This window comes from Carica papaya, chromosome 8 (genome assembly GCF_054855325.1).
Source record: "Carica papaya isolate Zhongbai chromosome 8, ASM5485532v1, whole genome shotgun sequence".
Lineage (NCBI taxonomy): Eukaryota > Viridiplantae > Streptophyta > Magnoliopsida > Brassicales > Caricaceae > Carica > Carica papaya.
Window position 1 is genome coordinate 35,629,688 of NC_142316.1, and position 22,979 is coordinate 35,652,666.

General features: G+C 36.9%; 6 protein-coding genes and 1 pseudogene across 10 annotated transcripts; 3 read left to right on the forward strand and 4 right to left on the reverse strand.

Annotated features, from left to right (window-relative positions):
- Positions 1-147: 147 nt before the first annotated feature.
- On the forward strand, positions 148-1,379 carry GAMMA-TIP (gamma tonoplast intrinsic protein). Its single transcript, XM_022037657.2, has 2 exons — positions 148-644; positions 750-1,379. Exons 1-2 carry the CDS (start codon positions 261-263, stop codon positions 1,119-1,121), a joined length of 756 nt encoding a protein of 251 aa, XP_021893349.2. The 5' UTR covers positions 148-260; the 3' UTR covers positions 1,122-1,379.
- Positions 1,380-3,837: 2,458 nt separating this feature from the next.
- Positions 3,838-5,349, reverse strand: LOC148252833 (uncharacterized; annotated as a pseudogene). The gene is made up of 2 exons (XR_015813836.1): positions 4,772-5,349; positions 3,838-4,672 (listed from the first exon to the last, which is right to left on the reverse strand). The product of XR_015813836.1 is annotated as an uncharacterized LOC148252833 (transcript).
- A 182-nt stretch (positions 5,350-5,531) lies between these two features.
- LOC110811254 (E3 ubiquitin-protein ligase RZFP34-like) lies at positions 5,532-8,513 on the forward strand. 4 transcript variants are annotated; one of them, XM_088209022.1, is made up of 13 exons: positions 5,532-5,721; positions 6,188-6,323; positions 6,434-6,521; positions 6,691-6,750; positions 6,896-6,928; positions 7,028-7,105; positions 7,193-7,236; positions 7,330-7,370; positions 7,463-7,545; positions 7,657-7,727; positions 7,816-7,885; positions 7,967-8,008; positions 8,099-8,513. In XM_088209022.1, the coding sequence occupies exons 2-13, from the start codon at positions 6,250-6,252 to the stop codon at positions 8,249-8,251; spliced, it is 837 nt and encodes a 278-aa protein (XP_088065148.1). In that variant the 5' UTR covers positions 5,532-5,721; positions 6,188-6,249; the 3' UTR covers positions 8,252-8,513. The 4 variants fall into 4 exon arrangements, with proteins under 4 accessions (XP_088065148.1, XP_021893370.2, XP_021893372.2 ...); XM_022037678.2 differs by having other exon boundaries at positions 5,535-5,721; positions 7,636-7,727; XM_022037680.2 differs by having other exon boundaries at positions 5,537-5,721; positions 6,452-6,521; positions 7,636-7,727.
- Positions 8,514-8,559: 46 nt separating this feature from the next.
- Positions 8,560-10,428, reverse strand: LOC110811253 (alpha carbonic anhydrase 7-like). The gene is made up of 7 exons (XM_022037676.2): positions 10,080-10,428; positions 9,763-9,980; positions 9,533-9,642; positions 9,329-9,443; positions 9,047-9,211; positions 8,892-8,945; positions 8,560-8,795 (listed from the first exon to the last, which is right to left on the reverse strand). The coding sequence occupies exons 1-7, from the start codon at positions 10,207-10,209 to the stop codon at positions 8,712-8,714; spliced, it is 876 nt and encodes a 291-aa protein (XP_021893368.2). The 5' UTR covers positions 10,210-10,428; the 3' UTR covers positions 8,560-8,711.
- A 2,243-nt stretch (positions 10,429-12,671) lies between these two features.
- On the forward strand, positions 12,672-14,931 carry LOC110811252 (Pectin lyase-like superfamily protein). The gene is made up of 3 exons (XM_022037675.2): positions 12,672-13,036; positions 13,370-14,276; positions 14,521-14,931. The coding sequence occupies exons 1-3, from the start codon at positions 12,903-12,905 to the stop codon at positions 14,890-14,892; spliced, it is 1,413 nt and encodes a 470-aa protein (XP_021893367.1). The 5' UTR covers positions 12,672-12,902; the 3' UTR covers positions 14,893-14,931.
- Positions 14,932-17,014: 2,083 nt separating this feature from the next.
- On the reverse strand, positions 17,015-19,443 carry MYB27 (myb domain protein 27). The gene is made up of 4 exons (XM_022037651.2): positions 18,098-19,443; positions 17,852-17,981; positions 17,551-17,651; positions 17,015-17,452 (listed from the first exon to the last, which is right to left on the reverse strand). The coding sequence occupies exons 1-4, from the start codon at positions 18,228-18,230 to the stop codon at positions 17,124-17,126; spliced, it is 693 nt and encodes a 230-aa protein (XP_021893343.1). The 5' UTR covers positions 18,231-19,443; the 3' UTR covers positions 17,015-17,123.
- Positions 19,444-19,687: 244 nt separating this feature from the next.
- On the reverse strand, positions 19,688-22,915 carry LOC110811216 (uncharacterized). The gene is made up of 4 exons (XM_022037638.2): positions 22,434-22,915; positions 22,217-22,327; positions 20,724-20,792; positions 19,688-20,026 (listed from the first exon to the last, which is right to left on the reverse strand). Exons 1-4 carry the CDS (start codon positions 22,575-22,577, stop codon positions 19,976-19,978), a joined length of 375 nt encoding a protein of 124 aa, XP_021893330.1. The 5' UTR covers positions 22,578-22,915; the 3' UTR covers positions 19,688-19,975.
- Positions 22,916-22,979: the final 64 nt, after the last annotated feature.

A 22,979-nucleotide genomic window follows, 5' to 3' on the forward strand; every position in this document is an offset into this window, starting at 1 on the left:
ACCGGTAACCCCAAACACGAGCCCATTACAACACGCAATAAATGGGGTCCCCATCTGCACATCTTATTGTAATATTCTTTGATCCTCAACCGGTTACGGGCTATCCTGGGTCATCGACGAGTTCGCTCTCTGGATATAAGAGTAAGAGCCAAGAGCTGAGAAGTGGAGACCAGTACTTGCAGAACCATCTCGACCCTTGCCCATACCAAGATACCTCTCTCCCTCTCACGCATCCCTCGTTTCATCTGAATCAGACGAACATGCCGATCAGGAACATCGCGATAGGGAGGCCCGAGGAGGCAACCCACCCAGATGCACTGAAAGCTGCCTTGGCCGAGTTCATATCCATGCTTATCTTCGTCTTCGCAGGAGAAGGATCGGGAATGGCCTTTAACAAGCTCACCAACAACGGAGCCGCCACTCCCGCCGGCCTCATCGCCGCCGCAATCGCTCACGCCTTTGCTCTTTTTGTGGCCGTGGCCGTTGGCGCCAACATCTCCGGAGGCCACGTCAACCCCGCTGTCACCTTCGGCGCCTTCGTCGGAGGAAACATCAGTCTCCTTCGTGGTATCCTTTACTGGATAGCTCAGCTCCTTGGATCCGTCGCCGCCTGCGCCCTTCTCAAGTTCGCCACAGGCGGCTTGGTGAGTTTGCTTGTTTACCGTCATCCAAAAGTTGGTTACGGTAGTAGTTGTGTTTCGTTCTATTCTGTTAGCTAAAAATATTTGCTTCTGTTTCGGTGCATCCAGACCACCTCAGCCTTCGCACTGTCGTCAGGCGTCGGAGTGTGGAACGCGTTCGTTTTCGAGATCGTGATGACCTTCGGGTTGGTGTACACCGTGTATGCCACGGCCGTTGATCCCAAGAAGGGAAGTCTTGGAACAATCGCACCCATAGCGATCGGTTTCATCGTGGGCGCAAACATTTTGGCCGGGGGGGCTTTCGACGGAGCCTCCATGAACCCAGCAGTCTCCTTCGGTCCTGCAGTGGTGAGCTGGAGCTGGGACAACCACTGGGTGTACTGGGCAGGACCTCTGATAGGCGGTGGGCTGGCTGGCCTCATCTACGATTTCTTCTTCATCAGCCACAGCCACGAGCAGCTTCCAACCGCAGATTACTGAGAGGGGAACTTGGTAGTGGGTTTGCATTGCATTTGCATGGGTGGGAATGAAAAGAAAGAAAAAGGAGGCGTCGTTTCGTATTCCCTCTGATTTTCTTTTTTGGTGTATTTAATTTGTTTTGAGGGTTTCATTAATTTTAAAATTTGTGATATTTTAATGATGATGTTATCTAGGAACGGGGGATTGTTGTATCGTGTGGTTTTATGGAAGGGAGTTGTTGTTTACTCTGTTTTAGTTGTATCATTCCCCGTTCGTGTATTCTCGTTTTCCTCTCGTCTCTACCTTCTTCTTTTTCTCTTCCACGTACATCGCATCGTCTTTCTTTTTTCTCTTTCGTTTTATCTTTACAGAAGAAGGAAAAGAAAAAAAAAAAAAAAGGAAAGAGAAATAGCAATTCATAGATAGATAAACGTGGTCAAAGCTAACTATGCTTGCGAAGTTAATAAAACTGGTCAGTATAAATGTAGGACTCCGCAATTATTCTGCTCGAAAGCTGATAATTTTTTTTTTAATGCTCGTATTACAATTATTAGTTTTAGGAAAGGTGGGTCGTAGTAGAATAATACATTTCTGGTTCTCGTCGTAATACGGAGAATAAATAATAAGAGGAAATTTTATGGCGAACAAATTGATAGGCCACTGACTGGTGCACTGCTTCTTTGATTTTATTCGGCCACACGTCGTGAATCTTGATCTGTTTGTAGATAAGATCGAAGCCGCTGGCGGCATTGGGAATAAATATATAGTAGTAGTATTAAGTGTGAAAGTAAGCGGCTAATGATTTGAGTGATTATGGTTAAGTATACCATTACATATCCACATGGGTTATTAGAAAATTAATTTATTGGTCCCTACCGTGCCGACATAAATGATTAATCATAAAACAATTTAAAATAAAAAGATTCACCAACATTTGCATTTTGGTTTAAAAGTTAAAACAAATAATGATGTCTACCCTGTTAATAATAATAATAATTTTTTGTTTTGTTTTTTTGCACTTTTTATATTAACTGGAAGTAAAAACTCATTAAAACTATTTAATGGTTTAGAAAGAAGTTGAATTGTACGTCCGGAGATTCTTTCTTTCCCCTTCCAGTGATGCAACCTGATTTGATCGGACACGGCACATGGAAGTTTAAGGTCAGTACCCCACAGGAGATGAGATGTTCCTGCATTTTTTGCTTTATTTATTTTTATTTATATATTTTTTTTTTTAGAGTTGGCAAGAAATAATTCCACCAAGTATATTTTTTTACGTTTGGGCTTTTGTCTTTTTGTCACTATTCTATTTCTTTGTTTACAGATCCAGGATTTACCAAATCGAACCAATTATTAACAGATTTGGCAGATTCTGCCTACCTGCTACACTGCCAAATTCATAAAATGTATATATATATATATATATACACACACACACGCATTATGGCATGATGAATTAGACTGTGTACCCATTTAATAAAAAAAAAAAAAAAAAAAAATCTACCCTCGTGTTAGAAGGGTAAACTTGTTTCATTTAGAAGGATGGTTTAAGAACTATTAGCCTAAATAAATAACGTAAATTTCATTATAATTTCAAATAAAGGAAGTCCCACAATGGTCTAGTGTCTGTCCTTTTCATCTTCTCGGGACCAAAAAAAAAATACAAAATTACACAGCTGGAATATATATGTATATATATACACATATTACAAGGAAATATATAAGTATTAGAAGGGTCATAAATTGAAAGACAATAATTCTTGAAGGGTACAATATTATAAACAGCAGAAAATTTGATTTGGTGAAGGTTATTATTAATGGGAGCAGATAGTTTTGGAAAGTGACCTTTTCCTGTCATTCACTTTGCTCCTAATCCTATCACCACTCCCCACATATCTCCTCTCCCCTTCTTCCTTATCAATAATAACACAAGGCAAAATCCGCTCCATCTTGCACCTTCCAAATATTGAGAAAATAAAATAAAACAAAAACAAAAAGGACAGACACGTAAAAGGGGCTGATTGGGTTGAGAGTAGAGAGGTTTGCTTTATATCTGGGCCCTAAGCCACAATCATAGTGCCCAAATCAGCAACAATATAACATGTTCAATCCCCCGACTTGATCAATATATAACCATTCTAACTTCATTATTTATTTAATAATTGCTTGATAAATAATATTTTCTTTGTAATGGTTTATGCACTCCACTTAATAATATCTCAGAAGTATTTTCCCCCCAATATGGCTGAAATTAAAATTTCAAAAAATATGTTTTGTTATGGTTGAGCAAAGGATTTTTAACATTTGATCAATGACATCTTGATACGGCAAAAAAGAGCTTTCTCATTTGATCAATAGTATTGTATTAATCTCCTAATCATATTTCACCCATTAATAAGAAAATTGAAACATTGAAGATCATGTATCTAGGTGACTACAAACTATAAAGTTTCATCACTTTATCTTTAATATTTGATCAATGAAATATTGGTATGGTAAAAAGAGCTTTCTCATTTGATCAATAGTATTGTATTAATCTCGTAACCATATTTCACCCATTAACAAGAAAATTGAAACATTGAAGATCCTGTATCTAGGTAACTACAAACTATAAAACTTCATCACTTTATTAATACTATAAATCTAAACACATATTGATTTTATGAATTAAAGTGATGAAAATATTAGAATATCAGGAAGTGTAGAATCTGCATCCACTATAAATACATTACCAGTGACATTATTTGAAAAATCATGAAGGAGATAACGAATAAGTGATGTCAAAACTGGATCTACAGTTCCATATGTATGTAGTAGAATAGTTTTGTAGGAAACTTTAACTAACCATTGTTTTACAACTAGAATTTTGTTATTTCTGATTTAAACAATTCAGGTTAAATTAATTCACTCTTACTCTAATTATAAAGCCATCATTTAAAAAATTATTATTATAACTTTATTATTAATTTTAAAAATTTTTATGCATATATGTAAAGAATTGATTGAAGTATTTTTCACCGAGTTAAATTTTGAAATTACTTAGTTCTGTTATTATTTAAAATAATAATTAACTTCACACAAGATTGATTTAAAGAGTATGTAAATAATTTATGTTTGTAGTGAAGCATATGCCCAAGGGGATGTATAATTAGAATATGAAATAATTGATTAAACTATTTCCAACTTAATTTCTAGAATAATTGGTTGAATTAATTAAAATATGAAGTTATATCTGTAATATTTAATTATATGTTGTTATGGAAGTGTTAGTACTTCAATTCTGACAGAGAGACCATAGGAAATATTTATTTGTGAATTAAAAAGAAATCCTTCAAAACCAGTATATATATATATATATTATATGGATTACCTTGGTCATGGCGTTGAGAGCTTCCTTGGAAGAAGAATAGGCTATAGCGCATTAAGACCAGCAATTGAAGAAATGTTTATGACTGATCCTCCCTGTTTCGAATTACACACATATTTTGACAACAACCAGGATCCAGTTAAGTTTGTTTTAATAACAACATTCCGCTCCTCTTCACTCAAATTCAATGGTGTCTTCACAGTCCCTGAATATAATAGATACATCTTAATATTATTACTGTTAAGAATTTGAATTAAAATTTTGAACATATTAAAATAGTTAGAAACACAAAACAATAATATACCTCTAATGCCTGCATTATTGATCAAGACATCAATCCTCCCAAACGCCTCCCAAGTCTTCTCTACGGATTTTTAAGTGACGAGTCCATCGGCACAGACGTCGAGGCACGGCTCGAGGAGCGCTCAGCTCTGTGCAGGTAGCAGGCGAAGAAGAAGAAGAGATGATACTGCTGATTTCATCGCAAAGAGATTTAAGACGGTCGAGACGACGAGCCGCAACTATTAATCTGCGACCGGCTTTCGCCGAGTCGAGAGAGAAATGTCGACCTAAGCCGGATGAGGCACCAGTCACCAGCACCACCTTATCGCTTAGATTGTTCCAGACCGCCAACTGATTAATACTTGCCATTAGTCTAGATGAAGAATGAACCTAACCAATAGCTAACGATGGCACTGGTACGAGTCCTTTGTAATGAATAACAATCTTAAAGTGCTGCAAATTTTGGGTAATTGAAATTATTTCGAAGGGCAGTTGGAGAAGTTTAAGGTCAAAAACAGGTATGAGAGAGAGTGACGAATAACAGTTTGGTTGATAAATGAATATTTTGCGATGTAAAAGCATTAGGCCACGTCATTGGTGAGTGTTAAAACTCGAAACAGATTTTGTCATTATTCGCCAACCATTCACCTCATGACACGTGGTGATAGTGATCCTATCTTCCTCAGCTGCCGAAAATATCCCTCCTTCCGCCGCCTCCATCCGCTTCTTTCTACACAAATATCAGCTAACATCATGCTGCTAATTGTAATTTCAATTTGTCGTTATCTTCCAGACATAATTGATTCGTCACTGTTCAAACTCGGAGGCTTTCGTTGCTTCCCTAACCTCAATCTCAGCCAGTCAGGTGCTTTTCCCGACGATACCAACCTCCACTGTAGAAGCCCGGAAAGCGGAAATCCGGTTTCTTGCACGGACGCATAATTTTCTCTTCTACTTTTTTTGCTTTTTGGGGTAAGACGATGTCGTTTGTGTTTACTTCTCTTATGTCGGAGCAAACTTCCCTAATTCCCTCGCCATTATCAAATTGTTGCTAAATAATAAACTATGATTGCAATAGTTGGGGGAGACCGGCCGGCGAACGCAGCCGTGTCGCCTAGTAAACGATCGGGGGTATTGATGGAAATCTGATGTAAATGTCTATGAATAGTGCAGACGTCCTCACGTGTTGTTTCTCTCTTCCTTCTTTATTCTATTTTTCTTCTTTCTGATCAACTTTCTCTCCTTGCCAGGGAGAAAAACCGCCCGTTGTCTTTTTCTTCTTAGCTTTGTTGGGTATATATATATATATTTTTCAAATACTAGTTCTTATTTCTCAAATTTCTTAATCTGAAATGGGACTACTTTTTCGGTTATTATTTTTTCTTTCTTTTTTTCGAGGTAGCAAGCTGGACTAAGTTGCTCTCTTGGTCTCTTTCAGGTAATATTTAGAGACGATTGTTCTCCTTTTGTTTTGGAAAAGGAGAAGAAACACTTAATAGAATGGAGACCAGTTTTAAGGCCAAAATATTCAACGGCGATCACTCTCAAATGGAAATCGGATCTGGGAATTTTGGGTATGTATAAAGATTAGTTAAGTTGAAAACAGCATGAAAAGTTTTCGTCTACATTTTGTTGGTATAGAAATCTGTCTTGTAATTGTTTTTCTTTTCCCCCTAATTTGAAGGTGCTCGCATTATCGTAGGAGGTGCAAAATCAGAGCACCTTGCTGTGGTGAGATATTCAGTTGCAGGCATTGCCACAATGAATCCAAGGTTTCATCTTTTGTCTCTGAATTTTTGAATTTTCATTTCCACCGAGTTCTTCTTTTTGTCTACCTAATCAATTGTGAATTTGTTGGTTGTATCTTATTTGGAGCTTTCTCTCTCTCTCTCTCTCTCTCTCTCTCTCTCTCTCTTTTTCTCTCTGAAATATTCTCTACAGAATTCTATGGATGTCAATCCTCTTGATCGTCATGACATTCCTCGCCATGATTTAAAAAGGGTCAGTTGTTGTTGTTACTTAATTAGTTTCTCGCCATGACAACCCCTTTCTTTTTCTTCTTTTTTGTGTGAAGTTCTCTCGAGTGATTGTTGTATTAAATTGAGCATTGATTAGGTTTTGTTTCCGCTCTATGTTTATGTTTCAGGTAATCTGTAGTTCATGTGACACAGAACAAGATGTAAGTCTCTTGAAAATGTTTAACAGCAACTATCAACAGCTATAACTAATTAAAGCTGAAGAAGTTTTGACGTTTCCAATCTTGATTTTTTATCTTCAGGTTCAGCAGCACTGCATTAACTGTGGAGTTTGTATGGGGAAGTACTTTTGCTCTAAATGCAAATTCTTTGACGATGATGTAAGCTTTTTATGTTCATTTTTCTTTTCGAAATGCTAGTGGAATTTGCTAACATATACTAAATGAACATATCATTCTGGGTTTAAGGTTTCAAAGAACCAGTATCATTGTGATGAATGCGGTATCTGCAGGTTAGATTCTTTGTGGCTATATTCCTTTACCTTCCTCAACATCTTCTCAATCTTTGTAATCATATATAATGCCTGCTTTATTTGATACTCCAGGACTGGAGGGGAGGAGAACTTTTTTCATTGTAATAAATGTGGTAAGTTATTCATATTTGGATTTATTGATCTTCTGTAAATCCATTTCTTGGAGATTTTAGAAAAATATATATTCTAAAAAGAGATTTTTTAGGGTGTTGCTACTCAAAAATGCTGAAGGATACACACAATTGTGTGGAAAGAGCAATGCACCATAATTGCCCTGTTTGCTTTGAGGTAAACTTTGACAGAGTGAAAAGTTAACTAAAATGTTGCAAAAATCTATCTGCTCTGCAAATTATTAACGTGTCTAATCACTTTGCATAGTTTATTTTTGATACGACGAAGGACATTACTGTCTTGCCATGTGGACACACTATACATTTGGAATGTTTAAAAGAGATGGAACAGCATTTCCAGTGAGTTTCTTGAGAAGCTTTGGTTTTTATAAAAGGATACTTTTTTTTTTTTAATTTTAATGCTCCTTTCTTTTACTGGTGATTCCAGTTATTCATGCCCTGTTTGTTCAAAATCATTCTGTGATATGTCCCGGGTGTGGAAAAAACTAGATGAAGAGGTATGTATATTTAAATGAGAGCTTCAATTTTCACCGGTGGTTGGTACTAAAATGTTCTTTTTAAAAAAAAAAAAAATTTAGGTTGCTTCAACACCAATGCCTCAAATGTATGAAAAGAAGATGGTAAGGCTCATAATGAATGATCACTTAAGTTGGACAACTACATGCTTATTATTATTCTCAGATATCACAACTCAGTCTTATGATTGCTAGGTTTGGATTCTCTGTAATGACTGTGGGGAAACAACAGAGGTGAATTTTCATATCTTGGCACACAAGTGCCTGAAATGCAATTCATACAACACAAGGCAGACACGGGGAGGGCCTACGACATGCTCATCCAGGGTTGTGGACTTGGTTAGGTGACTGACTTCTCAATTGAAGGTTCTGCAGTAATGTTTTATGTATTTTTCGTATGTCTGTCAAAGGTAGCTGGAGGGAAGGAGCAGAATATCAATTTCTCTGTTCCTTGCATATTGTTTCGGTTGGCTTGCTGGTTGTGTAATCCATGGGGACTTCTCTATCTATAAGGACAGAGAATAGTAGGATCCGGCTGATCATCCATCTAAATTATCAGGTTATAGGGTTTAATCACTTGAAAATAAAGTAGGATTATATTACTGTGCAATTTTATGTTGGAGAAGAAAATTGGTATTCATTCATTAGTATGAATCACACTAAAAAAAGATACATAGCAACAAGACATCATATTTAGTACTAGTCCTGCCCTTTTTTACATATTACGTGGATAACCATCTCAGGGGGGGGGGGGGTAAAAATTGAAGCAATGTACTTGATAAATTATTTTTGAATAAATCAGCTTGCATTATTTTGGCGGGTCATGTTTACTGTAGAGTTTGATGGTTCGGTCGTTCAGTGCCTGCACTGGTCTTGCATTCTCCTCTGCGTACTGTAAATATCACATATTAGTTACTTCTAAATTCTGGAAAGTTGCTTCACAGGCATCGTAAAATTTCCCTACAGGTCAGGTCTTACTGTTACTTACATCATGAACAGCTAGTCTCAATGCCTTTACTTGATCTCTCGAAACAGTGCTTAACTGAAAGTAATTAAAAGTTAAGCAAGATTACTTAGAATAAAGTAATAAGTTGAAATTTAGAAAGAAAGAGATGTTTCACGAAAGATAGTTCAAGTGCTTACTCTCTTGTAGATTGTCCAGATAACACCTTCAGAGCAAGGAGGGACAGTTAATGAACCAATATATCTGTAATACTCTCTTCCTCTTGCCTTGATCTCATTTGGATCAATTACCCCCATGGTTTTCTCCTCGAGTTGATCGTTCATGGTGGTTATGTTCCCGATCAGCTAAAAATCAAAAGTAGTTGGGAGGAGAGTTTGTTAGAATTTGAATATGAAGAAAACAGTTGGGTAGAAGATAGATACGGAGAACATCATTTTGTTGGGGAGTATTTCTGGATTGACCTTGGACAAGAAGGGATCAGGAAGACCGATCTTGTAGAGGACTGTGATGACAGCTATCTTATATTTGGCTTGAGGATCTGAGGTTATGTGAACCATGTGTAGCTCCAAATCAAATCTAATAGTTGAAATAAACAAATGGCAGTGATTATTCGCGAAACAAAATAAAATGGGATGTCAAACAGGAGAAGAATATATATGCGGGACCTCCTGCCGTTGATGGTGTGCTCTGAAGGAGAGTGCCAATGGCCTTGTTGCAGAAGGTATCTGGTACCGTTTATCCTGATCCTTCCTGCTTTAAGATCAGGCCATTGAATCTGCGTAGTTTTCATGAAAATATAATGTTTTGTGAGCACCCAGAAATTTGGTTGGATAAAAGAAAGAAGAGCGTGCAGTTGACGATGAAGGAAGTATTTTTGGTTGAAAAATAAACATACCGAGATATCATGGCCTCTGTTCTTGATTATTGCAGGGGAAGGGAAGTATTTCCTCCTGATGTCGCGTGCTTCACGAACAATGGTGACCCTCTCATTGGACATATCAATGGGAGATTGCATTTCGCCTTTCTTGCAGGCTGCCCATTCCTCCTTCAGATCTCCCCAGTACTCCGGTCCCTTGTTGCTCCCTTTTATATAATCGAACTCCCTCTCGTCGTCTGCATCCGTCACATTCACACACACACACATATATACATACACGTACACATCCCAAAATCATAAAGAATAACACCAAATTATAATTAATTAATTATTACCAACTTCCATTTCGACTTCAAGTGGAACATCCTCTCCAACTTCAACTTCTTGTGAGATTGATGTCTGAAGCCATGAAAATATACATAAAGCCAAGAGTAGGAGAGCTGTAACCGACGTCGGATGCTTCATCTTTAAATCAACCAAAACCCACCACAACTAATTACGACGGCGCCCCGCCCGGGAGATTGGAGATACACACACACACACACACACGAACAAAGACACAGACACACAACAACGCCTTTATATATGATCGTGGTTGTGGTTGTGTAAACAGATTGATGAAGAAAACTGGAAGATTCAATTCCCGACCAGTTTCTTGGCTTCAACAAAACGTATATCGACCGATATATATATATATATATAGATATATATACCCAAAACAATAAAAACAAAAAATTGGTTGTCGTAGTTAATTTTGTTACGTCGTGATAAATATATATATGTTGTTGATCTCTACTGTTTATAAAACTGAATAAAAATTCTTCTAATTTTAAATTTTTTACGTGTCGATATAATAAATCACTGTATTTTAATTTAATGTACGATTAATGCTACGCTTCAGAATAATAAAATGTTAGATGATTCTTAAGAGTGGCCATTAGCATGGAAGGTGAAAAAAAGGTTGGACCACACGGGGAAGTGAAGAACTATAACATATATATCTATATCTATATATATATATATATATCATAGTGCCATTTTTATAATCCTATCGAATATAATTGACTTTGATTCTGCCGTAAAACATATACACTGCACTTCGGAGTTTTTTTTTTTTGCATACCAACCAAATCAAAGAATAAAATTACTCGTTAACCAGAGCGACCAAATTTTTAACACTTTTTCCAATCACGATATAAGAAAATTATAATAAATTCAACTCCAAATTCTTTAATTTGTTTGCAGGGGAGCCATCTGCCGCATACTTTCAAACAACGAATGTATTCTGCGTGTGCATATATCGAACTAAACGAGTCCAAAAATCATTCAAACGAAGGTGTGGGATACATTAAACTCCGTAATTCAATCGAAATTAACTCAACAAACTGAACAGAGCAGTGTTGGTTGGTAACAGAATGATTTTAAAATCAAATACGGTGCGAAGTTTTGCGCGATTTAAGCAAATATTTGAGAGGTTCTTTTTATCCTCCGGGCGGGGCGCACGCCAGCCTCTCTTGTAAATATTTTTGTTCTAAAATAAAAAATTTCCATTAACATTATTTGGATAAGTTTTTGGATTTTTGATCTTTTTCTGAACTTTTTGACAACCCCGCTGGATGCACGATTGACAGAATCAAATGAGCTCTTCACGTAACAGCGTACCAATTAATATTTCTATGGCGTTGATTTAGGGTTTCAACAAATATATCGTTTTAATTACATAATTTTGATATTAAATTATTGAAAAATAATATATATATATATATACTATTTATACGTGTTTATTATGAACAAATATAATTTCTTGCTGGCTACCAGTGCAAGGATGAAAAGGGTCAAAAGGATTTTCAGTCGTGGGGTCCACGTGAGCAACTAAGTCACCCTGGACTGGGCCCCACTTTTCTTAATTATATGCCTGGGTCCTGGTATGAGCGAACGGCACAGGGCTCAATAGTTAAACTGCTAGTATTTGGGCTGGATTAAAATATTCAGTAATATATATATATTCGTTTGAGACGACGACACAAGTTAAAAGGTTCAAAGAAAAATTGAGATATCTGTGGCTTCTGCTTGGGAACCGCATTCAGAGTTTGCATCCCTAATATACTGGGTGTATGTGTTATATAAAACAAAAAAAGAAGCAATAATTATCACAGTAGATGATGGATGCATTATTAATCAAGCTTTAATTGATGGGAGGGTCCCAGTTTTAGTTAATTTAGTTCCCTCTTCTTTTTTTTGGGGGGGGGGGGGGGGGGGAGGGAGAGAGGGCAGGGTTACTGTATATATATTCTGCTTTACCTGTTGCAGAGGAAAGGAATATGAACACAGCTTTTATGTTGAAACATTTGGGCATTCTGAAATGAAAGAACTGCCTGCTTTGCGAAAATTGATCGTCAAGGAGTAGTAGAAAGGCGAGGAGAGAGAACCCAGAATAGGAAACAAGAACTTAACAATGGGAATGGACTATAATAACGCATTGTGGTATTCTTTTTTTGTTTTTGTTTTTTCCAATCTCTCAATTCTAGGCTCACCGTTCGTCACTGCAAAAGACATTTGTAAGAAATAAGAAGGATGCCCGGTAAAGATTTGATGGCAATATGAACTGGGTAAGGTCATTACCCTACGATGTGAAGGAGTAGCAAATTAACCCTGCACTCTTATTATGCTGAATCATCTGTTAATTCTTTTGGTAAAGATCATCATTATATGCTAAAGATTATATTATTCTGATGTATGTCTGGATTGAAGTGAAAAGATATGTATTGGGTAGTGGGGGCAAGGGAAATAGAGCAGAGGAAGAGCAGGCCAGGAAAAGGTAAATTGGCAAAACGGTCAACAAGGATATTCGTGTCTACTGCTCTGCTCGTCATGCGTGTACATTAATAACGACCAATGTTTCTTCCACTTTTGTCTTAGAGCGGGCCATTCACCTTCACAACGTTTTCTCTTATTTTCAACCTTTAATAATAAGCGAAATCCCAAAAAGTATGTTACCATCATTATAAATAAATAAAGTCACGAATCAGGAGACACTGGAGTGAGGCACCCATTCATCTTTCTTCTTCCTTCTGGTCTCTGTCTCTACTCCCTCCGACCTTTTAACTCACTTCTTACCACCTAAATCCATCTCAAATTACTCTCCTTGTTCGCCTACAATGTTTCAGACAACCTGCATTGTCTTCTTCTTCTCTCTTCTTTGCTCATTTTCTCAAACTGCCTCAGCAATCTTCAATATCTCTCTTCCCACTCCGCATCCTAATCCTGAACAAGTTGTTCAAGATGTTCACAGGTATTCTTTTATTTCTTTCGCCTCTACAAGTTGTTCAAGATCCTGCATTTTTCGGTTCTTGAGCTCCAAAGCTCTCTTCTTTAACCTTTACTTTATCTAATTTCTTCAAATGCTTTTTTCTTTTTTACTTTTTAACATTCTCATTTTCATTTCTTCACTTTTATGCTTTCATTCGCTCATGTTTTTAATTCTTAGTTTTCTCCAATTTTAGTTCAGTTCATTCCCAGTTTTTGGGCTACAACGGTGCAACAAATTACTAGCCCTTCATGTTGGTGGGCACATTTAAATTTCCGTATCTTAAAGGATCTGTCTTTTTGCTATCCACTGACGCAGGAGAGTAAATGCTTCACTGACAAGAAGGCAAATGCTACAATACACCCAAGAGGACCAACAGTCGTCGTGCTTGACCGGCAACCCCATAGACGACTGCTGGAAATGCGACCCAAACTGGCCCAACGACCGCCAGAGACTAGCAGACTGCGCCATAGGTTTCGGGCAGTACGCAATGGGTGGCAAAGGTGGAGAATACTACATCGTGACTGATTCATCAGACGACGATGCAGTGAACCCAAAGCCAGGGACACTGAGATACGCAGTGATACAACCTCAGCCTCTGTGGATCGTGTTTCCCAGTAACATGCTCATCAGGCTGAAGCAAGAGCTGATTTTCAATAGCTACAAGACTCTGGATGGGCGGGGAGCTAACGTTCACATTGTGGGTGGTGGGTGCATTACGTTGCAGTATATAACCAATGTGATTATCCACAACATTCACATTCACCATTGCGTGGAGTCGGGGAATGCTAACGTGCGTTCGAGTCCATCGCATTACGGGTGGCGGACGAAATCAGACGGCGATGGGATATCGATATTCGGGTCCAAGGACATTTGGATAGACCATTGCTCGCTTTCGAGATGCAAGGACGGGTTGATAGACGCAGTGATGGGGTCGACGGGGATCACCATATCCAACAACTACTTCTCGCACCACAACGAGGTGATGCTGCTGGGTCACAGCGACGACTACCTACCGGACTCGGGGATGCAGGTGACAATCGCTTTCAACCATTTTGGGGAGAAGCTGGTGCAGAGGATGCCAAGGTGCCGGCTTGGGTACATCCATGTGGTGAACAATGATTTTACTCAGTGGGAGATGTATGCCATCGGCGGAAGCGGTAACCCCACCATTAATAGCCAGGGCAATCGCTATACCGCTCCTTCTAATCCGTATGCCAAGGAGGTATTAACTACCACTATTCACTAGTTTTTTTTTTTTTTTGTTCCTTTCATTTTTCTTCAAAAGGGACCTAGAGCGTAGGGCGTAAGAAGTAATGATGACCGAAAATTAAGGTATTTTGAAAGTGGGGTTTATTTTCTTGACCGTAGGGAACCGTGTTCCTGTTTATTGAAAATTATTAATTATTGTTACTTTGACGAAAAAGAAAAAAGAAAAAAGAAAAAATGATGGTGGGTGTGGAGTGCAGGTGACGAAGAGAGTGGAGACAGGAGAAGGAGAATGGAAAGATTGGAACTGGAGATCCGAAGGAGACATAATGGTGAACGGGGCGTTCTTTGTGGCATCGGGACAGGGTGTTGAGGTGAAGTACGAGAAAGCCTACAGTGTGGAGCCCAAATCTGCCGTCCTGATTGATCTCCTCATCATGCACTCCGGTGTTCTTGGCGTCGGAGGCAGGGGCAACAACCTTGGGATGTGGAGCACCGGACCTAACGACGGACACCATGGCTTACCGGCGGACGACGACTACACCGATGACATGGCCGCTTCCACTCACTCCTCAATCCCTAGTCCCATTTTTCTCGTATCCGCATTCGCATGCTTTATCTTATTCTTGTAATCCACTTCCGATTTTATTGCAACTTTGCACACCCAACAATTCTCTTTCCCCTTTTTGTTTGCACCATTAATCTTTAGTCTTAATCTGAAAAATTCCAAGTAATGGAGTCAATACTGTGAAAAGCCCTACGCAGATTTATTAGGGTTAATCCGGCCCACCATTCACAAAATTCAGCCCGCTGGGCATTCTCTCGACCTCATACAAACGTTCAGTTTAAGAGGAGCCAAGCATCTTAAACCTGATTTTTCCAACTTAGAAAATAATTAGTTGATTTTAAATTTATGCCCAAAAAATCATAAAGGCACCCATCACATTTTCACTATCTGTTTTTTTTGTAAAAAAAAAATAATTATTATAATAAAAAATTCAAATAAAGGATTATTTATAGATAAAAATCAACTTAAAAATGATAAAAAAAACATATATATATATATATATATTTTGTGAACAGACGTAATGGGTGTGTGTATTAGCAAGTTGAATTATGATGTAAAGAGGAGGGAGGAGATGAACGAAGATAAGATATTTAATTGGTGATATAATCTTTTGAAAAATTGGTAAGACAGAATCTCTTGTGTAATCTGCCTTCTCACTTATAAACAACTTGTTCTTTAGTTTCCTACTCCAATTAACTACACCTGCACATACTCCATCATGTACTTCAACTTCATTCTTTTTTTAACATTCCATAGATATGCTATGCTGCTTTCTCTTCCCTATAATATATATATATATATATATCTATTCAGTTCTTAAAGCTAACCTATACATACACACACAGACACTATCTAAATAATCATTAGTGACTTGACACATAGCGAAATGCTGATGTACTCTTGGTAGGTTTTGCTATCTAAATTTTATCTTCCATCTTTTCCCCCCTTTTTTTTTTTTAATAAACTAACCGAAGCTGTTCTTCAAGTAGAACATATATATATATATATATATATAAAAGAGAGAAGGGGATACGATCATCCTTTTGCCATAGAAAGGAAAATATATATATGTGTGTAACGTCCCTAAAGGCATGTTCACTTCAAGTAGGTTTTATGCTACTTCCCCATCCCATAATCTAGTAGTTGCTAAATGGATATATATATGTGTGTGTGTATATGTTTAAGTTATCCTCACACCTTTTTTCAAGAATGTATATTATATATGTATGATTATATATACTTTGCTTACTCTGGCCCATTAGAACCATATGTAGCCTATATAATTATACTTATATGGCTTTTCTAGCTAAGGAACTGTTACTTGGTACACCCCCTCTTTCCCAGAAAAGAAAATGAGAAACAAAAAAGCGAAAGAAACAGGGACACGATGAGAATGCCCTTTGCAATTATTGGTTATTGGATTTATTGGTGTTGGTTAAGAGTGATTAACTCATCCTAATTATACTACGAACTTATATTAACCAGCCAGCTTAATTAAGCTCAATGCATTCGGCTAAATGCAATCGGCAAATCTCTGGGTCAAATCTACTCTTGGGTTTTCCAAAAGAGAAACAAAGTAAAACAAGTTATATTTATGAAAAATCACTTGGAAAAGCAGTTGAAGTGATAAAGGACTTCTTTTTTAGGAAAGTATTTCAAAGAAAATACAGTAGGTTGATCATTTATTTCCTTTCTGTTCCTCTACAGAAAAGAAAAAAATTACTTCCAAAAAAAAAGAATCGTATGGAGTCTGGGGCACTGCCATTGATGATCACAAAAGACACTCGTACATCTGGTTTATCCTTTGATGATCAGGAGCATTTTTCCTCAGTTTGAAGTGCATAAATATTTTTCAAGAAATTCAATATTGAATCTTTAGCTTCTTGAATGTATGAATTAATGTCAGGTAGTTGATATATACAATTTGCAGATTGGTCAAGGATTTTGTCTTAGAGAAAAAGCTTAGACTTATATTTTATATATATATATATATATTAATATATAAACTTATCCATTCTATCACTTCCCATTACCGTAAAAGCTAGTGGTAGTGAACTCATCTTTTTTCTGTTTCTTTCTTGGCATCATATCATTGATTACTCAATTCATTCCCCTTTCTACACTAATCTTTAACTTCATGCAGTTTATACTCCGGAAAATTTTAATTAAAAGCTAATTAGTTGGTAAGAACAATAAATGTAGCTTTATGAATTTAGAGGAATGATGTATTTCATTTACATGGAATTTTTTTTTTTGTTTTTACAACATTTAAGAAGCAAAATCAAGTGTATAACCTCAGTTCATGTTCCAGAGAGGGCCTGAATAATCCCATATATTACTCTCCTCAGAAATCCATCCTGGACTGTAAATGCTATAATCTTGATGATATTTTACTAGGCTTTGATCACTTGACAGCTCCGATATCCAATCTGATATCCATGTTTCGCATGGCGAACTCGAAAAGGAATAGTTTCCAATCCCATCGTTAGGATAGTTAATGTTTTGGGATTCCCAAGTATCCTCAGCTGGCCTCAAGTCTTGACTTTGACATATTGAGATGCTACCATCATCCCTTTCATACAAGAACTCTTGCTTGCCGTTGTTTCTTCCAGCCTGGAAGTGTACTGAAGAATAACTAAGGTACATTGTTAGCAGAATATTCATTGAACTGATATATATCAACTATAAAAAGCAGAACGGAATGATTTCACTAGTACTCAACCTTGTTCTTCAACTTGTAATTTCTTTCTCAAATGAGTTCTCCAGTAATTCTTGATCTCATTGTCTGTTCTTCCCGGCAATCTTCGAGCAATTTTTGCCCACCTATGGGATAAGCATTCGGAAAAAATAGTAAGGCCAAGGAAAAGATGATTTGGTAATGAGGTTATCAGATCATATATATCTGTTTGTGTTGTGTGTATGTACTGTAAAAAAGGGCAGACTTTGTTAATGCTGGACAGGAAGCATTTATGCTAGACTATTCAAACAAAAGATATTCAGATTAAGAAGAAGGAGATCCTCACTTATTTCCCCATTGCTGATGAAGCTGGATAATGATCTGCTCTTCTTCCTCACTAATATCCCCATGTTTAAGATTAGGACGAAGATAGTTCAGCCATCTCAACCTGCAACTCTTCCCGCTTCTCTTTAGACCTGTAATTAGTATAAAACATTAAGGACTACTAATAATCTTATTTACAAAAGGAATATTAATGAGTCTTGGATTATGTTCATCTCCCTGATCGGTATTAAAATAGTTAATTAATTACCTGATGCTCTCGCTATTGAATCCCATCTTCGTTCACCTAAAAGGTTTACAAAGGTGGTTAGTCGCTCATCCTCCTCCTCCAGCCATGGCCCTCTACGCGGTTTTTCTTCTTTCATGGATGCTCGACAAACCATCTCTTCAGTTGCAGTGAAGTTTGAAAGACGTTTAAGTTTTTTTTATATAGAGTTAAAAAGGTGGCAAAAAGCATGCAGAAAGAAAACTAATAAAAGAAAAAGGGTGACCAGAAAACCTTACATGGCACCATAGCTGGAGAACACTAGTTTGTGGCAAGTCCACAATTGGTTAACACATGAAATCAAGCTAATTAATTTTGCTAGTTAGGTCCTTCATCAATCTTTCTAATCTTGGTTAATTAAGATTTGGTTCGACTTCTATATCATCTTTCTTGCATCATCCCTATTTGGCACTATGTGCGGAAGTTCTACTTGGCTGACTCCACGACTATCACTAGTATAAGTTTATAAATATACAAATATGTACAGTTACTGTCTGCCATTAGTAAATAAGCATCAAGATTAATTGTATTAATACTTTATCGTTGTTATTACTATTCAGTGATTGATTAGGAGAAACGATATACATTTCGGAACTTTTCGAGTTAAAGTTGTTGACTAAGCGGCAGCTGAGTCATTGTTAAATTTGCCATTCACCACATCCGCCCATTGTACGTGCCATGGTTTTCAAATGATTGAAATGGTCGATAGATAGCATCTGGTTTTTGTTTGTGTTTTTTAGTTCAAAATATCCACTTGATGAGTGCAAATTGAAGAAAGATGATTAAAATTATATTAATATTGTCACAAGTTCGCTCCGATCACATAATTTATTGTGTTTGAACTCAAGTTTCTTGACTTGAAAGCCAATTTTTGCCTTTCGAGAAGGATGTGTATATGTCGAATTCCAACCAAAAGAATTTAAAGTAAGGTGGAAACTCGAACTCTGTAACACACAAATTATACTTTCATTATCCATATTATGCTAAAGACCAAGAACAAAAAGAAAAAGAAAAAAAGAATTAGCAACTTCATAAACCAAACACAGTCTTAAAGAATACTATAACAAATAAATGCTTGTACAGGTTATGGAAGAAAGATGGTTACCTTTCACTCAGAAATGAGATCAAACTTACACTGATCTTTCATGAGATTCAGTGAGTCTAATTGAATACTGTTGAATTTGAACTCAACCCTTCTTTCGATTTAAACTGGACTGTAATTATATGTTAGTAGACTCAGGACAATTCAATCCAAATTTGACATATAGTATGTCTCACTGAACTCGAGTTCAATTTCAGACACGTAGAAGCTCAATTGTAAACAGATCTAAGTTCCACACTTGCTTGAATTTCCACCAAGCCATGATTTTGAATTTGAGTCAATCATATAAATAGGCTAGAAAATAGTCTAAAAACTTGTAAGGAATAGACTTGGATTGGTGGTTAAAACAGAGAAAACTGATACACAACGACTCCGCTTCAAAACTAGCACAAACAACATTTTTCACCAAGGTGGCTTCTTTTCCAATAATCTAACATGTTCTCATTTACAAGAATATATGTGATACATGTAAATCAATAAAATAAGCAAGTTTTGCTACTATTTAAGTAAATAACAGGTCACTGTACTTATACTTAACAAGGGAAATGTGTATAACACAACTTACATAGCCAAAGGAGCATAACAAAGGTATCTTTTTATGTCAAGTTCCAAAACAAAACTCATTGCTTCTTCTGAGATTGACCTCGGGAGAAAAAGCACCTTTTATCTACAGTTACCGTGCATTGCTATGCTTTCGCTCTCCTCTAGTGGCCATGGCAATTCCCAAGCATACACTTAATGTGCCACAAAATCTGGAGCCACTACCGATCTATGAAGGAATTATTCATGAGGTTGACAGCACCATCCATGAACTGCATTTGCACAAACAAAAGAAACAACCAACGATATCAAACCATCACGAATCACAATAAATGGATAATTGAATGGTTTACATTCAATGAAAAAACATACAATAACACACTTCACGGAAATTCTCAGATATAAGACCACTCAGTCAATAACCTACGACATTTCCCTTGGCAAAATGTCATTTATTTACAGGCCATAATCCATAACAAGTATTTTAGTGCTCTAAATGCGCTTAAAGGAAAGGATAGAAAAGTAGGTAAAGCCAAAAGGAATCCCTTCAGCATGAAACTGCTCTGTTTCTATAGCATTTCCGATTAGCATAGACTCTTAAAAACAATGAAGATGAATCAGGGGTTTTAATAATGCTTTCATACAAAGATGAACCATCTTCAAATGGCAACAGACAAGAGATTAGAATATCTTACCTCTTGCAACCCCCCTCCCCCCAAAACCCAAAAAAAAATAAAAAGATCAATTCAATAGGTAAAACATAGAGCCATATTACATCTCACTTTCTACTGCAAAAAACTTGAGAAATGTACTAATGGGCATAATCTTGCCGCTTCTTGAACTTGAATGTCATTTATGCTAATAAAAGAATTCAAAAAAAGAATTTTAAAAAGCTTCAACAGGCTTTAGATGAGAGCATGTTAATAGATTCAACTGCATAAATTTTCTTCTAACAGTAATTTGATTTACCTTCCCAAGTGACTTCATTTGCTTTCCAACTGGTTCCAAGAATTTAAGATCAACTTCGATAGGCCACACCTGCCCACATATGTAGAAGCTTTAAGGAGGATACAGAGAAAAAATGCTAGAAGCATTCAAGAGTTTGGACCCGAAACTAGCCTTAAATAAAAGTAGAGGATTTATTGTTATTGACATATTCTTGTACAGACTTGTAAATACTAATTCTTAGGAACATTTGAACAGACATCAGAAAAAATTGAAGTCTTTTTTCCACCAAAAAAAGAGCTCATGTTTGCAGTGGAAATGAGAAAAATAATAAACTTGATTGGGTAAATTGAATTCTAAAAGGATTCCAGATAACCAGTTCTTTTAAAACCAAGCAAATGAAAGAATCAAGTAACAATCTTACTGTGCTTACCTCAACAAACCAACAGGACATTAAGAACAAAAATTTAAACACAAGAAAAAATGACTAGAGTAAAGAGAGTCTTGTTTAATGCAGCTAAAACTAACAGATACTAGTGAAATATCAACCTTCAAAATGTTAAGTCACGAGAAAGAAAGAATCATCAAAGATGCTTCCTTTCTTAAAATAGGCTAAAATAGTTGGTGCCACCACAATGTTTGCCAACCTTTCTATTCAGAGAAAATCTTCAAATTATTTCAATGATGCTGAAGTACGAGATTATCATGTTTTGCCAAAGCTTATCCAAGAGACATGTTCTAAACATTCTGAATTCCACTCATTTGACAGGTACTGGATTGATCAGAATGTTAATCTCTGAACAGAGGAAGAAATAGTTTTTCTACCATAGACTTGACAGATTGTCATTAAGAAAAGGGTTTAAATTAGAACCCAGTAAACTAAAGTGATAGTGAAACTATCTAAAGCAAAGCAACTAATGTGGGACGAACCACCCCAAAGAAGGTCATGCTGTGTCTGCCACAGGAATCAAAACCTCATTATTTCTTTAGTCTAGCCTTATAGTGGGGCCTGGCAGAGATCTTAGTTTCATAAATTAAGAAGCTAATGTCAGTCAGTATAATTGAGACATGGCGTGCCACATTTTGAATGTATAATACGATGTTGACAATATCTATAGATTTTTGGTTTTTTGAAAATATTTCTGGATTATTTAAGAGCTCAGCCAGTTAGAGAAAGATGAATAGTCGCCATTATCGGAGAAAAATGCGATTCATAAAGTTTAGTAACACTAATATGTATAAAGTTTAGTAATTCAGTTCCTGGAAAAAGAAAAAGAAATTCACATGTGAATTAAACTTGTGTACTTGTGGATTGTTAGACCAAGAAAATAAGATCCAAGTGCCAACGCATGAAAACTGGCCCAGTCAAGGGGAACAACTAATGCAAGTAGGGAAACTCATTCATGATTTAGCCAATTATTTAATGAACTACAACCCACATGCTCGGTGAACAGACAAGAAAAAAACCTCCAAATCATCAGAAGAAAAATTAGGAGATAACTGTGTCGAAAAAGCACCTTGACACCCAGTAATTGAACAGGCGTTATCTGGCCAGGAACGATGCATTCCGGGCCTGCAGCTTCCACGATGGCTTCCGTTGCTAAGCCACTACCAATGGGGTCTGGGAGCTGCCAAAAACCACATGAAAACATCAAATTCAATTAAAAAAAATAAACAAGAGACCAATTTCTACATTGACACATCTGCATGCATGCGAAGAGAGAGAGAAGCAACCTTCATGATGGAGAGGGCGTAATTGGTATGAGGAGATTGGGGAAGACGAAGAAGAGGGGAGTGATGGATTTTAGGGATGGGCTTCTCTGCTGAAACCCTCCACGGGGCATCCTTGGCGAGTATCGCCCCTCCTTTTCTCGACATTTTTGCTCTGATTCTTCTTCTTCGTCTAGGTAGCAGGGGGTAACGAAGAGAAGCGAAGTTTCGGTAGAGCAGAGAAGGAGATTGGTGTTGTGGATAGGGTTTGTCTTGGAGTATGGGGTTCGGAATTCGCTTTTAAATTGTGGATGCCATATATTTATTACCAAATCCTAATCCTACCAGAGCCAACAACAGGAAGTCGGGAAAATCCACAGGCTCACCAAATCCAAAATCTTCTGTCGATGTTTTTCTCTCCGCTTCCCTCTTTATTAGTTTGTTTTTGAAAAGAAGAAATAGAAAATTCCCTTTATGTCGCTTTGGATGAATTTTCGTTTTCATTGTCTGAAATAATTCATTTTAGGTATTGAATGATGTTAAATAATTTTAATAAAAACAAACAAGTTT

What these genes read in the sequence shown, in the direction of transcription:
- LOC110811216 (XM_022037638.2), bottom strand. Translation starts at nt 22,577, where the DNA reads ATGTCGAGAAAAGGAGGGGCGATACTCGCCAAGGATGCCCCGTGGAGG. An exon ending in ACGCCCTCTCCATCATGAAG is followed by an intron (nt 22,328 to 22,433) that starts GTTGCTTCTCTC and finishes GGTTTTTGGCAG; the next exon opens with CTCCCAGACCCCATTGGTAG. An exon ending in TTCAATTACTGGGTGTCAAG is followed by an intron (nt 20,793 to 22,216) that starts GTGCTTTTTCGA and finishes ATATGTGGGCAG; the next exon opens with GTGTGGCCTATCGAAGTTGA.
- MYB27 (XM_022037651.2), bottom strand. Translation starts at nt 18,230, where the DNA reads ATGGTTTGTCGAGCATCCATGAAAGAAGAAAAACCGCGTAGAGGGCCA. An exon ending in CATCAGCAATGGGGAAATAA is followed by an intron (nt 17,652 to 17,851) that starts GTGAGGATCTCC and finishes CTTATCCCATAG; the next exon opens with GTGGGCAAAAATTGCTCGAA. An exon ending in ATTACAAGTTGAAGAACAAG is followed by an intron (nt 17,453 to 17,550) that starts GTTGAGTACTAG and finishes GTTATTCTTCAG; the next exon opens with TACACTTCCAGGCTGGAAGA.
- LOC110811253 (XM_022037676.2), bottom strand. Translation starts at nt 10,209, where the DNA reads ATGAAGCATCCGACGTCGGTTACAGCTCTCCTACTCTTGGCTTTATGT. An exon ending in ACAGAGGCCATGATATCTCG is followed by an intron (nt 9,643 to 9,762) that starts GTATGTTTATTT and finishes AAAACTACGCAG; the next exon opens with ATTCAATGGCCTGATCTTAA. An exon ending in TGAGACTAGCTGTTCATGAT is followed by an intron (nt 8,796 to 8,891) that starts GTAAGTAACAGT and finishes TGATATTTACAG; the next exon opens with TACGCAGAGGAGAATGCAAG.
- LOC110811254 (XM_022037678.2), top strand. Translation starts at nt 6,250, where the DNA reads ATGGAGACCAGTTTTAAGGCCAAAATATTCAACGGCGATCACTCTCAA. An exon ending in GAGATGGAACAGCATTTCCA is followed by an intron (nt 7,728 to 7,815) that starts GTGAGTTTCTTG and finishes TGGTGATTCCAG; the next exon opens with TTATTCATGCCCTGTTTGTT. An exon ending in AAATGTATGAAAAGAAGATG is followed by an intron (nt 8,009 to 8,098) that starts GTAAGGCTCATA and finishes TATGATTGCTAG; the next exon opens with GTTTGGATTCTCTGTAATGA.
- LOC110811252 (XM_022037675.2), top strand. Translation starts at nt 12,903, where the DNA reads ATGTTTCAGACAACCTGCATTGTCTTCTTCTTCTCTCTTCTTTGCTCA. An exon ending in GTTGTTCAAGATGTTCACAG is followed by an intron (nt 13,037 to 13,369) that starts GTATTCTTTTAT and finishes CCACTGACGCAG; the next exon opens with GAGAGTAAATGCTTCACTGA. An exon ending in CTAATCCGTATGCCAAGGAG is followed by an intron (nt 14,277 to 14,520) that starts GTATTAACTACC and finishes TGTGGAGTGCAG; the next exon opens with GTGACGAAGAGAGTGGAGAC.
- GAMMA-TIP (XM_022037657.2), top strand. Translation starts at nt 261, where the DNA reads ATGCCGATCAGGAACATCGCGATAGGGAGGCCCGAGGAGGCAACCCAC. An exon ending in AGTTCGCCACAGGCGGCTTG is followed by an intron (nt 645 to 749) that starts GTGAGTTTGCTT and finishes CGGTGCATCCAG; the next exon opens with ACCACCTCAGCCTTCGCACT.